The 14,024-nt window shown below is 38.8% G+C and overlaps 1 protein-coding gene across 1 annotated transcript in view; it reads left to right on the top strand.

Moving 5' to 3' along the window:
* The window catches only part of LOC117499768 (VPS10 domain-containing receptor SorCS1-like), a 41,518-nt gene extending 28,825 nt beyond the window's left edge, over window positions 1–12,693 (top strand). Inside the window, exons 18-27 of the mRNA XM_034152382.1 lie at window positions 399–570; window positions 855–1,041; window positions 2,303–2,436; window positions 2,555–2,678; window positions 3,858–3,970; window positions 5,257–5,391; window positions 8,156–8,255; window positions 9,520–9,628; window positions 10,707–10,861; window positions 12,548–12,693. Of these exons, the coding sequence (XP_034008273.1) occupies window positions 399–570; window positions 855–1,041; window positions 2,303–2,436; window positions 2,555–2,678; window positions 3,858–3,970; window positions 5,257–5,391; window positions 8,156–8,255; window positions 9,520–9,628; window positions 10,707–10,861; window positions 12,548–12,606 (1,288 nt within the window). The 3' untranslated portion in view covers window positions 12,607–12,693. The remainder of the gene's footprint in view (window positions 1–398; window positions 571–854; window positions 1,042–2,302; window positions 2,437–2,554; window positions 2,679–3,857; window positions 3,971–5,256; window positions 5,392–8,155; window positions 8,256–9,519; window positions 9,629–10,706; window positions 10,862–12,547) is intronic.
* Window positions 12,694–14,024: the final 1,331 nt, after the last annotated feature.

Here is a 14,024-nt window from a genome sequence, read left to right as displayed (position 1 = left end):
ACCACATGCTGCAATTGATAGTGCTTGTAAACTAGTTGGCAATCGAGTAGTGAAGTCAATGTAGTTAAAATGTAATGGACAGATAGTTAAAAACGTCAACATTTTTAACGACAGCTATATTTTGTATGCTAAGAATATTGTAACAATATACTTGTATTTGTAATAGTGTTAACTAACATCTGTTACAAATTTACACGGTTTTAACTGATGGCTGGTGTTAATAAAAGCGAATTGAGCTCATCTGATGGAGCGTAGGGGGAATGGTAGACTAAGGAGGTGGTGGTTTGTCTCTTTTGAATGTCTCCCCTGTATACATCTGCTTTTACACACATCCACACACAGTTATATATTTTTGTGTCGCTTATTTGTGTCCTTTGTGGGTCTTTAATGAATTGTAGATACCGCAGGGGTTTGTCTAACAACTGCACAGAGGGGACGCTGTTGAAGTACAGCCCCAGGCGACAGAAGTGTCCCAGCCATGCCCCCCGGGGCCTCCAGCTATTCACCAGCGAGGGAACACTGGTAGCATCGCTGGAGAGGAATGTCACTTTCTTGGTCTTTCTGGAAGAGGTGCTGACTTTACTTTATCGAAGCAACAGTAGTGTGTGTATTACAGTTCTAGGCTGCATGCTTTTTCTTCAGTCTTTTATCTTTGTATCACGATGCTGTCAGAGACATAGTGCAGAGGCTGGAGCTCCAGCTTGTCAAATAAATGTGCGGCGACATGATTAACCGCTTGACCTCGTTTTTGTATATATTCTTGTATATATTATGGAAAATGCACTCTGCTATGTGTCGCTGTGGCTACACTGAGGCTAAAGTGTGAGTGACAGTATTTTGTTTTCTTTTTGAAGGGTCTCGGCTCCATGACAAGTGTAACGGTGGACTTTGGCGACGGGACAGCTATATCATATGTTAACATCAGCTCCATCGATGACGGGGTCAAACACATCTACAGCAGAGTTGGCATCTACCAAGTTTCTGCAACAGCAGGCAACTCTCTGGGCTTTGACAGGGTCCTACTCTTCCTCCATGTCACCTGTAAGTCAAATCACTGGTAACTGGTTCCAATGATTTTTGAATGTAAATCCTTGCCCTTTTTCATCCAGAATACTCTTTGAGTTAATGTCTATCTGAATGTATTCACTTGCATAGTACCCTTTTAATTTACCTCATCACATGATAAGGTGAACTTGTTAAGAAATAACCTCATTTTACTTAAGTGACTACACCAGGGCTATTCAATTAGTTTGGAATGGGGGCCGGTTGATGAAAATGATCCAAAGCAAGGGGCCGGGAAAAAGATGGCTTGAAATATGAGCAATCATATTTAAGAGCTTCAGATACAGTAAATACTACAACAGCATAGTGGAGTGCATATATTGTGTTTAATTCAATCAAACAACATAGCCCCAAGGCCTTTATAGATCTAAATGGCAAGTTCAGAACTCAGTAGGCCTACATGTTTCATTTGATTTCATTTAGGTGAAATGATCTAATCATTCACGCAGAGATGCAATCAATGACAGGAGTTGTCACTACAGTATAGTAGGTGGGTTCGAAACCCGAGCCCGTCGAAGTTTTCAGGCATTGTCTACCCCTCTATCTCTCAATGTAACACCCTCTCTGGAATAAAGGCACTATGGCAAAAAAAAAAAAAAAAAAAAAAAAATCTTAAAAAAAAAAAATTGATGACTTTTTAACATTATACTCAAAGGGCCAGTAAATATCACCCCGGGGCCGGATTTGGCCCGCGGGCCGCCAATTGAATAGCCCTGGACTACACCATAAACTAAGTCTCAATCATTTCTCATGACTTATCATGAACTATAAGATACTTCAAATAGGTAAAACTTCTAGACTTGTGTGCCTTTTACAAAGCAAAAATAATTTGAACACCTGAGCCAACATGCTCTTGACTCTTGTAACTTCAAATTGGCTCATTAAAGGAAACTACATTCAATATCTCTACAGAAAGTTTGGAGTGTCACTCACCCTGTGTAGGCGTGAAAGATGGCTGTTTGTTGTCTCCTTGTTGAAAGAGAGGAGCAGCTGTGGTCAGTTCGAGTTCTGCTCATTATAATGGATTCCAAGGGTGACATTTTCAAGGACGTTAAGCATTGAAAGCCTCCACAGACACTTGTCAAATACTCCTGCATTAAATCAGAAAGAGTCCACTCAGTGTGTTGCAGGCCATCATTATTGTGGCAAAATCCATGGCTTCCGTTGCAACTTTGATAGTTGTTTAGCCATATTTAATCAAAAGATGTTGATCCATAGTGTTTTTGTTTTCTCTCTTAAGGTCAACTCGAACAGATTCAGCTCTTGGCTCCTTCAGTGGTCGTCAAGAACAAAGCGATAAACCTCACGACGGTGTTACGGCCCAGCAATGTGGGAACAGTCAGCTATTACTGGTGGTTTAATAACAAAACAGAGGTAAGCCTTTATTTTTCATTCTCTACCACGCAGCCTATTTCCTGAATGACATGATAGATTCTCAAGTCGCAGTACATCTTCCTCTCTCTCTGACTCTCTCTGACTCTCTGTCTTTCAGCCTGTTGTGACTCTGGATGGAACGATGTCCTTCACTTTCTCCAAGGAGGGAAGTCACACTGTCACCGTTCAGGCTTCAGTCGGCAATACTGTTCGACAGGACCAAATGACTGTGGCCGTTTATGGTAAACTCAATACAAAGTACACATCCTCTTAATATAATTACAAAGTGAAAACGATGAAGTCAATGATGCATGCATCCATTGAGAGTGGATTGAAACATGTTTTTCAATCTTCAAAGCCTTTTGACGTGAAAAAAAGAAGCCTTTCACAAGGTCTGCTTACTGATTTTCCCGAGCTTTCGTGGCCTTCATCAGCGGTTTAATTATTATTACACGAGCTAAAACTATGGCATTTGACCTCATCATATCAGCTGGTTGTACTGTATGTGGATTTAATTAACTCAAAATCGCTGATGAAGGCCATGACACGTTAAAAAGCAATTTGGTAGATCTTCTAAAATGAATGATTTTTAATAAGAAGCTGATTCCAAGTGTAAGCATAGTCCAAGGTCAACACGTTCATGCATTTGTTACTTTCTTTTACATTCTAAACATTATTTTACTTTCCGTGTCTATTATATATTTATATACATATATATATATGTCTTACATATGGAGCTATTATATCTGTAGTAGTGAATAAATACATTGAACATTCAAAATAACAGCACATGTATCATGGAAATGATGCAACGTTTTTTAACTTTAATGCCTCTATATATATTTGTTGCAGTTTTAAATTCTTTAAAATGTTCCACAAATTGAAATTGGTTAAAATCATTGAGGCTTCTCTTATATGTTTAAGAAGACGTTGGATATTAAGTATCTATTGAAAACAATGCATTTTCTAACTGCCGGTAGTTATAAATTAATATGTTTTATTATAGGAACCCAACTGTCTTGTCTTGTGGTGTCTATTAAACAAAGTTATTGAATTAGTGATGGATAATGATGCATTGCGTGCACATAAATAAAAAACCACAAACCAAATATTAATGCAAGAAATCCTTTTGCTTCTTACCACGCCAAGATAGAAATGTCATCATACATCTCATGCACCTTTCAGGGGTATAATATGTAAAACCCTATAAACATTTCTGAACCTTGAGACAGAAATAAGTTCAGTTCTCTTCGTCAATTTGCAGTTTGGCAATCACATTACCATTTAAGCCTAGCCTAAATTATTTGTAAGGAATATACAGAGTGAGTACAGTACTCAGTAGTCATTTGAAGTGTCTCAAGTGGATTAGTTCAACAGAAGATATACATTGTTCTTCATCTCAAATTCTTTCTCACTTTCAGATTATTTCCGGTCCCACATTTTGGGCTTTTCTTCTTATTTGGACGAGCTGAACCCCGGGGTGTCAGAGTGGAGAGAGGACATCAGCCGAGTGGTGAAGAACTCCATGGTCCAGGTCAGATCTTCAGCTGCTAGCTTTTATTATAAAGACTGTAATTCAGTCAGGACTTAACCCTTCATTCGAGAAATACTTAAAGGGGACCTATCATGCAAAATGCACTTTTGTACGTCTTTTATACATGAATATGTGTCCCCGGTGTTCCAGGGAACTCACCAAGTGTCAGAAAACACAACCCTCTCTATTTTCCTCCATACCCAAATCTCTAAAAAAGGGGCTGCAACGGATCTGATAAAAACTGATCCAGATTTGAACACTGTCCTGACGTCAGGACAGTGGCGCTACGGCTATTGGGCCAACTCCACCAATCAGGAGGAGACAGCCACGGCCATTGCCGTTCGAAAGTGCTGGAGACGCTGTAGTACATATGCCAGGCCTGTAGATGGTGCTGTTCTCACTGAATCTGCCCTTGCAAAAATAGAGCTAAAAAATGTCAAATTGAGCAAAATGAGGCATGGCTAAAATGCATGATCTGTTTGGTATTTTGAAAAAAGAAAAGTATAAATATGCCTTATATAGGTCTGGTCCTACACTATATTATTCAAATATAGCATGATAGGTCCACTTTAAGTCTTGTCATGTGAGCCAATGACCTTTCCATTCTCGGTTATGCTGCGTTTGTATTGCATACCAGCACCGGGCTTCTTTCAATGTCTTTAACCTCACTTTCTGTGTAATTAGTTGTTAACCTCTCCTCGCTGACATGCCACATCACCTGAAATGATTATTAGCAGTGCAAGCTTTCAACTGAACCCGTCAAAAAACTAAAGGGCAGTTAAAGCACCACTGTGACTGAATGCCATTGCCTGGAGAGAACACCAAAACCTCAAGTTCAAATAGCCTATCTGCGGTTAGAGAGTCTGGTTTCCCCTTCTCAGACACTGTCAGGATGTCAAAAAGGCAGCAGGTTATGTAAAAGACCTGGATACTGAGCTCTATATATATATCCTACAGTAGCCCTCAGTATGAAACATTCACTTTGACCTTCTGTCTTGTCAGATATTACCATGCTTTACACCAGGAAGCTGACAGCAGACCTCTGGTTATGGCATAAATGCACTAAAAGCCCTGGCCTTTACCAAAGACTGTCAAATTAAACTTGCATGTTTCGTTTGATCCGTGCATTATATCTTGACAGTGACTGGTACTTAGGCAAATGATATATGAAGCTGAGAGCTAGCCGTTTTGACTCAATGACACAGGGCACACAAAGCATAGAATATCACCTCAAACACTGTCAATTAAAAAAGCTTTTTAAGGAGGTTTTGTTGTTTTTATTAAAGGTCACGGGAATCAACAAGGAACAGCTCCTGGTCACAGTGCTCCCTGGTTTACCAACAACAGCAGAGATTTTCATCCTGCCCGAGAAGAGGCCAAGAGTCGGAGGCATGGATGAAAAGTGGGCTCATCTGGATCAGGTACTGTGTCATTAAACCATTCAAACAGCCGCTGGCATATGCTCGCTACAATATACATCTGCAATAGACAAAATCAAATATATCTCAACTGAATGTAACGTCTTGCGTGGGTTAATATGTGCTGCTCAATATGTACAGAAGCACATGACCTATGTAAAAGGTTACACCATATAGCCATAAATACATACATACGTATTTTGCATATTTGTTCACATCGTGGGCTTGAAACCAAAGTCAATTTCTACTTCATCTCATCAGCACTTGTAGTCCAGTTTTCCTTTGTTGGAGGTTTTGCCTGCAGCCAATTTGTGTGATAGCTTTGCTTGTAGCCAAAAGTATCCTGTGCCATTATTTCATCCAGAATTTCATCCTGGTATAATGCAACAAAAGAGCCATCATCCTCTATTCATCATCTCCGTTGCAATCTCTTGCCAATGTAAAAAAGTTGATTTCAGTTGTGTCTTTCCTTCATATTACTGCAATCATCCTCAATCAATCTCCAATTTCTGTTTGACATTGACGGTAAAGTAGTTTGGGGAGTTTTGTGTTCCATCATATACTTGTATCTTTGAAATTAGATGTTTTATTGTTTTAAATCGTATATGCTTCGATGAATACGTTCAAATTAGATCCGCTGTCCTTGGTGGATACTTGAATCCTTTTTCCTCTCAGGCAGCCATTGGTTTTCTATACATTTGAGCCTTCAACGAAAATCAACTTGTAGAAACTTAAAATTTGATTTAGGTGAGGCAATATATCACAATGAGCATCATGTCTGCATTTATCTGTGTCAAAGTTACATTATTTTGCATTCTAACACAGTTTTAAGTGCAGCTTTATTTGGAAAGTCTGCACTCTGTCCCCGCGTAACAATAAGGTTACGTTTGACAAAAATAAATGCAGACATGATGCTCATTGTGATGGATTACCGAAGTCAGCCAAGTTTAAAGTCTCTGCAAATGTATTTTCATACCACGGTGAAATGATTGGACACCACTGGCTGCATGGTAGGTAGGGGAAACACTATGTTATTCCTCGGAAAAGGTCAGCGTTAATGAAGAGTGTACATTTTTTGTAGTAATTGGGGTAAAAGATGTGGAAAAACTCTGGTGTGGTTCATTAAGGGAAAACACGCAGAGAACAAGAGGAATATTTTTCTATAGATGGCACATAAAACCCGTTTCATCTCATATTTCTTCATAGGACATAATTAGGTTTAAGATTAAACCCCTTTTGATTCCCTGCAGAATTATTCACTTAAAGTACTTCTTCTCAAGCACTGCATTTGTGTTTTTATATTGCAACACAAATTAGATTTATATAATTTAAATATTTTGTACTTCACTAATTGAATCACAGACAATCAATGTTTTAATGTTCCCACACATTTTGTTTTCAATTCCTAATAAAGGGGTAATACATCATGTCAACACTAGAGGGCAATGTCTTCCCGTGTAAAAGCAATGAAACAGCACTGAAATGAAATTCACTAAGCATCTCCAAACATGCTGTAACCTCACTGCCACCCTTTAGAAGTTTGGAAATTGCTCAAACCTTTAGACAATAACAATCCCATCATTATTTAAATCCCTCTAATGGCTCTAATTATTGTCTTACGACAAAAACATATTATTTAAAAACTAATCTCTCTCATGTTATGGATAGCTATTAAATACGTGACAAAACAACAAAACCGTGCTGTTTTTAAAGCTTCAGCTGATCCAAAACTCATTTATTCCTCATAACAGAGAGGACCTCAATGTTTCAAAAATAAACATAATTTTGCTGGCTAACGGTCTTCAACTAAGTTAATAGGTATTTAATTACATTGATGCATCATATAATTGGCAGCTTTGAGAAAGGAAACAAACTGGGGCAGGCGGCCTGGATTGGGAATTAAAGAGATGTATTTATCTAAAGCCTGTCTGATTACCTGGCAGAAGCTCACAGACAATAGGGTAATAAATCTTCAGTTCACCGCTCTCATCTCCAGTGAATGACTTGCAATGTGGATGCATTAAGTCAGCGTGTGCCCACACATACATGTGGTGAGTGTATGTGTGGAGCAGCTTATTAAAATGTGTAATAGATTTACTGACCCTGATATGCCACTAGAACAAAAAGTAATTATTCATAGTGCAGTCTAATTTTAACCAGTGGAAAGATTTTAGAAAGAGCGAGATGGAATTAGTGAGGCATGGCTAAGGACTCAAATGGGCTCCGGGAAGGCAGTTTGGTCCCCTGTTAAATGACTGCTTCATCTAGGTGTGAAAAGCAGCGGGAACTTAAGGCACTTCAGGGAAAAAAATTAAAACAGCTATTTTATGATATAAGAACATACTTTGCTTTCCAATGGCTTTGCCTACGTGAACTTTAAAATCATTAAATCCTTTCGCCCTGAAAACAGGTTTACTGAAAAAAACAGACGAGAAATTCCATTTCGATCAAAAAAGCACAAGATTTTACTCTTTTACTCATTTTCTCTTTTTCTTTTCAAATGTCACTGTCACACCGTAAGCAGGCTGTCCTTTTACCTGATAGGGTTTCCATCGCCATTAACAGAGTGCCGTGTTTCGCTGCAGCAGGTTTGGTTTTCCTTGTGTCATATCAACGTTTGCTCTTCTTTTAAAAGGAAGCAAAAATTGTGATTCATAATTCAGGGTGTTAGATGAAATGACTGTGTTTGAAATATTGATGACTGTAGAATATTGCTGTGCAGCCGCTGCTAACCGAGTCTTCTCTGCTCCATCACTCCTCCTCATAGCTTTCTCAGGTTCTGCTAAGTGCTCTGAACCAAGACCTCATCCAGTTCACACTCAAGCCGGGGGTGCAGGTGAACGTGTACGCCACACAGCTGTCTCCAGGTGAGGCTGCTCCTCTGCCACACACCTACTGAACAAATCCAGTCCTTTTTTGGGAGAGAAGTGCAGTTCAGGTGCTTGTCTCTCGGTAATGTAAGGCCAGACCTTCCAATTTGGAGGTGAAGATGACTTGGAAGTCTAGCAATAATTAAACAAATGGTGAATTGGTAAAAAGATGATAACTTAAATACATTCAAAATGGAAGAGTCTTGTAAATGAAAAATGAAAAGAGAAACCATGAGAATTAGAAATCAAGTTGATATATTTCATGCTAGATGGTAAAAATAGTTGAGATATAAATTACAAAACATTATTAATGACCCTCCGGTTGGATGTGAGAATTAATGTATGTAAGAGTATTAATGGTGCATCCCTTATCTGTTATATTCTATAAATTATTATTCATCTTTTATTTTGGGTTCCTTTTTTTTGTATTCCTATTTTTCTGTCTTGTGTATAGGTAGTTATTTAATACATTGTAATGTATCATTCTGTTATGTATACCCTGTAACCTGTGTACAATTTCTTAAAATGTAAATGTATAAAAGAAATCTACTCTGGAACAAACTAGTCTACATGTTCTCAGATGTAAACCTTAAAGGTGGGGTAGGTACGTTTGAGAAACCGGCTCGAGATACACTTCTTGTTATATTCCATGGAATGCTTTTAACATCCCGATAGCAATGAATATCTTAAGTGCTTTGACAAAAAATCCATAAAAAAATGTCATCTGTGGAAGCCGTGGTACTGTAAAAAGCACGACCAATCATCTGAGCCAGCCCGGCTAAAATAACTGGATGGCCTACCTGCCTGTCAGCTTTCCATCTGTGCACAAACTTATCTCATGCCCTCATTGGTCATGTGCGCGTTCGTGTGTGTTGGAGGAGGGGCTCTGTAAGGAAGTGGCAGATTTTTTCCGGCTGTGTATTTTCAAATTCTAGCGCACTCGAGCTGGTTTCTCCAAAATTACCTACCCCACCTTTAAGATGGCCTGTATTATTGGTGTATTACTTATTTTTAATATATCCATGGAGAGCAGTGTTAATAGTGAGTAGATTATTCTTGATAAAGTATATTTAACTATCAATAAAAAAAGGAAGTGTTTATTGGACATATCTCTGAGTCCCTATAGTCTCTCACATGGTCAGCATTACAACTGAGCTCTGATACTCCATTGTTGTATTATTTGTATTCCTATGAGATCAGAAATGAGATCAGTTGGCCTTCATGTGCACTCAATTTCTCTTTCATTCTTTCTCCTTGAAAGCTCCTCTTGTGGACAGCAGTGATAGCGGCCACAGCAGCACTGCAGTCATCATGCTCGTGTCAGTCGTTCTGATGGGCCTGGCTGTCTTTCTTATATATAAATTTAAAAGGTACAGTATACGGGATATCATAACCATATAAAAAGCACTGGAAAACTGTGTGAGAAAATGTGTGCAGATCCATTCTCAGGTTTGCAGACTCGCATCATTACAGAGATATCTACGTTAAGATAGATGTTATTGTTTGGTGTGTGTGTGCGTGTGTGTTTACATAACGACCCTTTTTCAGAGTCGGCCCCATTACCCACAAGCAAACACCTCGCTGCTGAACTCCTAAAAGTTTCCAGAAGTATTCCGACTCCATATATCTCAGAGTTATGGACACGGGCGTCACAATAATGGCTCTAGGAATAAGACAATTCCCCTCTGTCTCAATCTGCGGAATATTACAGGGAATGACAGTCTAATCAATTCTCCCAGAGTGCTGAATGGGTGTCAGAGTCCTGCAGTTATCAATATTCATCTATCTGACAATGTGAGGGTTGACCTTTCGGGAAATGCTAAACACAGCCATCCAAGGTGAGGCACACTCTGCAGAATGGCAGGAAAGGTTGAGGAGATAAGCCCTGAGACAACGTACATTATACAGTGAGGGACGTACAGTAAATAGCATCCTCTGCAGCAGCTAATCCCGTGCCAATCACAGGGCTGATTTAGGGCCATTGTAGATGTTGAAGAATTGTCCTCATTACAAATTAAAACATTACTTAACTCTAACTTTCAAGATCCTTATTACTAAATGAAGGAAATCAACTTTTACTTTCTAAAGCTGCCTGAAATGTCACAGCTGCGGCAGAAAATCACGAGGGGCGCCTGTGAAATTAGAAAAGGCAAGATGTTAGTTTTAAGCAGAATTGGGGGTGCATCTGAGGGGGATGAAAAATTGATTGAAAATGGAGGTGAACAATATGAAAGTGAGGGAGCAATGCCCAGTGGAATGTGAAATGCCCTAGTTTCCAGCTTTCAAGCAATCCTCTCCCATCCTTAACAGTTAAAAATAGTGTGTGACACATTATGCTTAGTGCGAGCATTAGAGAAACAGACCTGGTGGCGGGTTTCCATTTGCTTGCCTCTTATATATATATATCTCTCTCTTTTCTTTTTTCTTACCCCATGGCATGACCTACAGGAAGATCCCGGGCATCAACACTTACACAGCGGAGCAGCCTGACAAAGAACAAGAGGTCATCCCCACGGTAACCTCCATCGCCATCCCAAACCCTGAGGGGGACCAGCTGACCTCCCTGGATCGGGTGGATGTACAGCTGGATTCAAAAGGCAGAGGTATTCGTTTGTCTTCCTTTAGGCTACAGTCATCCCTCAAGAATATTTAGCGTTTATCACACAGTTATTTTCAGATTCTCATGTTGGCAAATGAGGGTCTTTTCCTCTAAGCGGTGTTTTATTCTATCACTTGATAAATTCATTTGGTGATATGTCTGTGGTATAACTCAACAAATGTTGGTTTGTTGTTCATATCAAAAGCAGAATAAACTAAACGGTAAAATTGTCCTTAAGAAAAAAACCACTTGGTTTTTATATGCAAAACTTTTGAGATATCCAACTATTTCTCAAGTATTAAATTGTTCCTATAAAACAATTAATTACAACAACTATGAAGAGCAAAGCACTAAAGGTACGGTACAGTTATATACTGTATTACACACCCTAAAAGCACAATTATATTATAATTGAACAACTGCATCACTTCACTTGAAGCCCATAATGTGCATGTGAGGAAAAGAAGAAAACCCTTCCTGAGCATTTCTTTAAACTTGTGGAGTCATTATTCTTGTTAATTAGCACAGAAGACTTCAGTTGGCTATCAAAATACAAAACATTTAAGCTTGCCAGTTTCTAAAGAAAGCCTTGGAGACAGAGAGCCCGTAACCAGGATCAACTTTAAATCTTTTAAAATGTCTTTACTTTTCTCTGTGATCATGTGTATAGCTTTTCTGCAGTTTAACACATACACATATGTTATTTAAGAGTACATAAATGTATCCAGAAGTGTGATATGTTCAAAAGTTGGCAGTGTCTTGTTACCCCATGTGGGATAGGCAAAATGGTTGGCATGGCATAGAAATAAAAACAAACTACCTGGCAATGTGCAATCAGCATTTTCTGTTCAAATGAACTCTTATCAACTTGAGCATTGCTCTCATAAACCTCTCACAGTTTGATGATTACTCAGAAAATGCTCATTACCAAACCGAAATGGTGACACTGCCTCCTTGTTTAGGGGCGGCTAATGTGACCACACTTAACCTGAGAATAGTTTCTGAATAGACTTGTTGCTGTTGCATTTTTAAAATGTAATTATTTTGTGCAATAAGCCCCACAAACATTTAACTCACATCGTTGCTTGAGGTTTTAATCACAGAAACGGATATCCCACAACCTCATTGCATAGAACAATAATCTAGTTATACATACATTTAAGGCACATAACACAAGGGTTAACAGGAAACAGGTTTATTGTGAAATGATTATTTTTATAGCAGTAAAGTTTTCACCAAAGTTGTGTTACAAAATGCAGTGACACGAAAAAGATACTTGATATTCACCCATTGTAAGTGCTGATGCTACACCCCCTCCCTTTATTACCATAAAGGAGGTGCCAAGATATAGTTGTTATTATTATGTGCGGTATATTTATGTATTTGCCAACCTGAGTTTGTCACAGCAAGGCATTAGTATTCACAGGTAAGTGAAGCATAATCAATTGCGAGCTAAAGTGATGAGAATGTCTAGGTGAATTATTTGACCCAATAAAATAATTAGTGCATCAGGAAAGTAGCGGAGTGGTGAAAGCATTTTCATCAAGAAATATCTACGAGGTTCCAGTTGATTTACTTCTAAACAATCGACCCATCCAAGATAAATGTGTTTGTCTACAAAAATACAGCCGTATGCAAATGGGGAAACATAAAATTCCACCTGTCTCTTTCCTTTCTTCTCCCTTGTCAGGCTACCTGCCATCTCACACAGACATCAAGCTCTCTGATGAAGCGCCCCATGTGTTTTAATGTTGAGAGTCTATGACCAACTCGAAAGCAATACATCTTCCTTGGCAGTTACTTCCAGCAAGCTATGAAACCACGGTCACAATGAATGCTCCCGAGTGTTTTGCTACCCATGCATGGATGGACCAGTTCACACTGTGCTGCCTAATCCCTCGGAGGAAACTGTACAGATTTATACTTGCTTCTTGAAAAGGGACACTTTTTGACTGAACATACTTGTATTTTTGCAAGGACATTGATCTTTTTATGTAAATAATGTACATCCATAATGGAAATGGTAAAAACTATTTGTCTCAGCTGGTTACAGCTGCATCTGCTCCAATATGAAAATATAAAACGGCGGTACAGAAGTGATGTATAATAATATGTGAAAAAAATTATCCTATTTCTGTTCTCTGGGCTTGTGTTTGTGAAGTTTACTTTGTTTGACTATGTGGAAACAGCTTATCTGAGTAAGACAGTGAGGGAAGCAGATTCATTAAGCTCTGTACAATCAGTACATCTTATCACCAGATTCTCATCAAATGAAAGCTTGCAATATCCAGGAGATGGAGGGCTCCAAGTCCCAGATCTGTGTATTCCATCAAGCCTGTCTCTTTGCAGCTCAACATGTTTTATATGTCATAACAAAAATAAGAACAGAAGATGAAAGTGGATAAACTAGATAGGTATATACAGTAGGTGGGGAACTAAGCAATGCCTCTTGTTTAGGAGACTCACATAAGTCATTTTAGTGACACTGGAATGAATGCTAACATGATAAATGTGGAACCTACTTAAAACCTGATTATACACAGATCTGTCTAAATCATGCTCATGGTTATTTTGCAGCTGCATCCTATACGTGACTGTTTTACTGTCAATTTGGCTGTAAATCAGTGCGATTACTTTTAAACTTGTGATTCCTTACTTATTCGTTGCCCAGAGCTTTTCTTGTACATTCTGGTTTCCATAGAAAACTAAATGTAAATGTTCTGAATAATTCCCATGTTAACCAAGAAGCTAAAGTACAGCAACACATGCTGCAATGCAGTAAGGAAGATGCTACATCTGAATTTTCTTTAGTAATTACAGTAGTCAATGATGTATTAGCTATTTGTTTGTGTTTGAGTTCAAAGACATGTTCTCCTTGACACAGTTACAAAATGATTCCCATGTTTTTGTTGTTCCTTTGAACTGATCCCAGTGTGAAGGTTGTGGTGCCTTCTCACAGACAACTCTAAAACAACACCAGGGTTTAAATGGAGAAATATCCTCTCATCTTTACACCTTCTTATTTATTCTGGACTGTTTATCTACCACACTGATACCAGCATCCCCACTTCGCATTTCCTCGGTTAACAGGAACGCAGAGGAGCCTGCAGTCTGTTCTAGGTTTACCCCCAAGGACTCGGCGGACAAAAGGCTGCAGATTTGTTCCT

Source organism: Trematomus bernacchii, unplaced genomic scaffold (genome assembly GCF_902827165.1).
Source record: "Trematomus bernacchii unplaced genomic scaffold, fTreBer1.1, whole genome shotgun sequence".
NCBI lineage: Eukaryota > Metazoa > Chordata > Actinopteri > Perciformes > Nototheniidae > Trematomus > Trematomus bernacchii.
The sequence above is the reverse complement of the archived record's forward strand: the minus strand, read 5'-3'. Positions and strand labels throughout refer to the sequence as shown.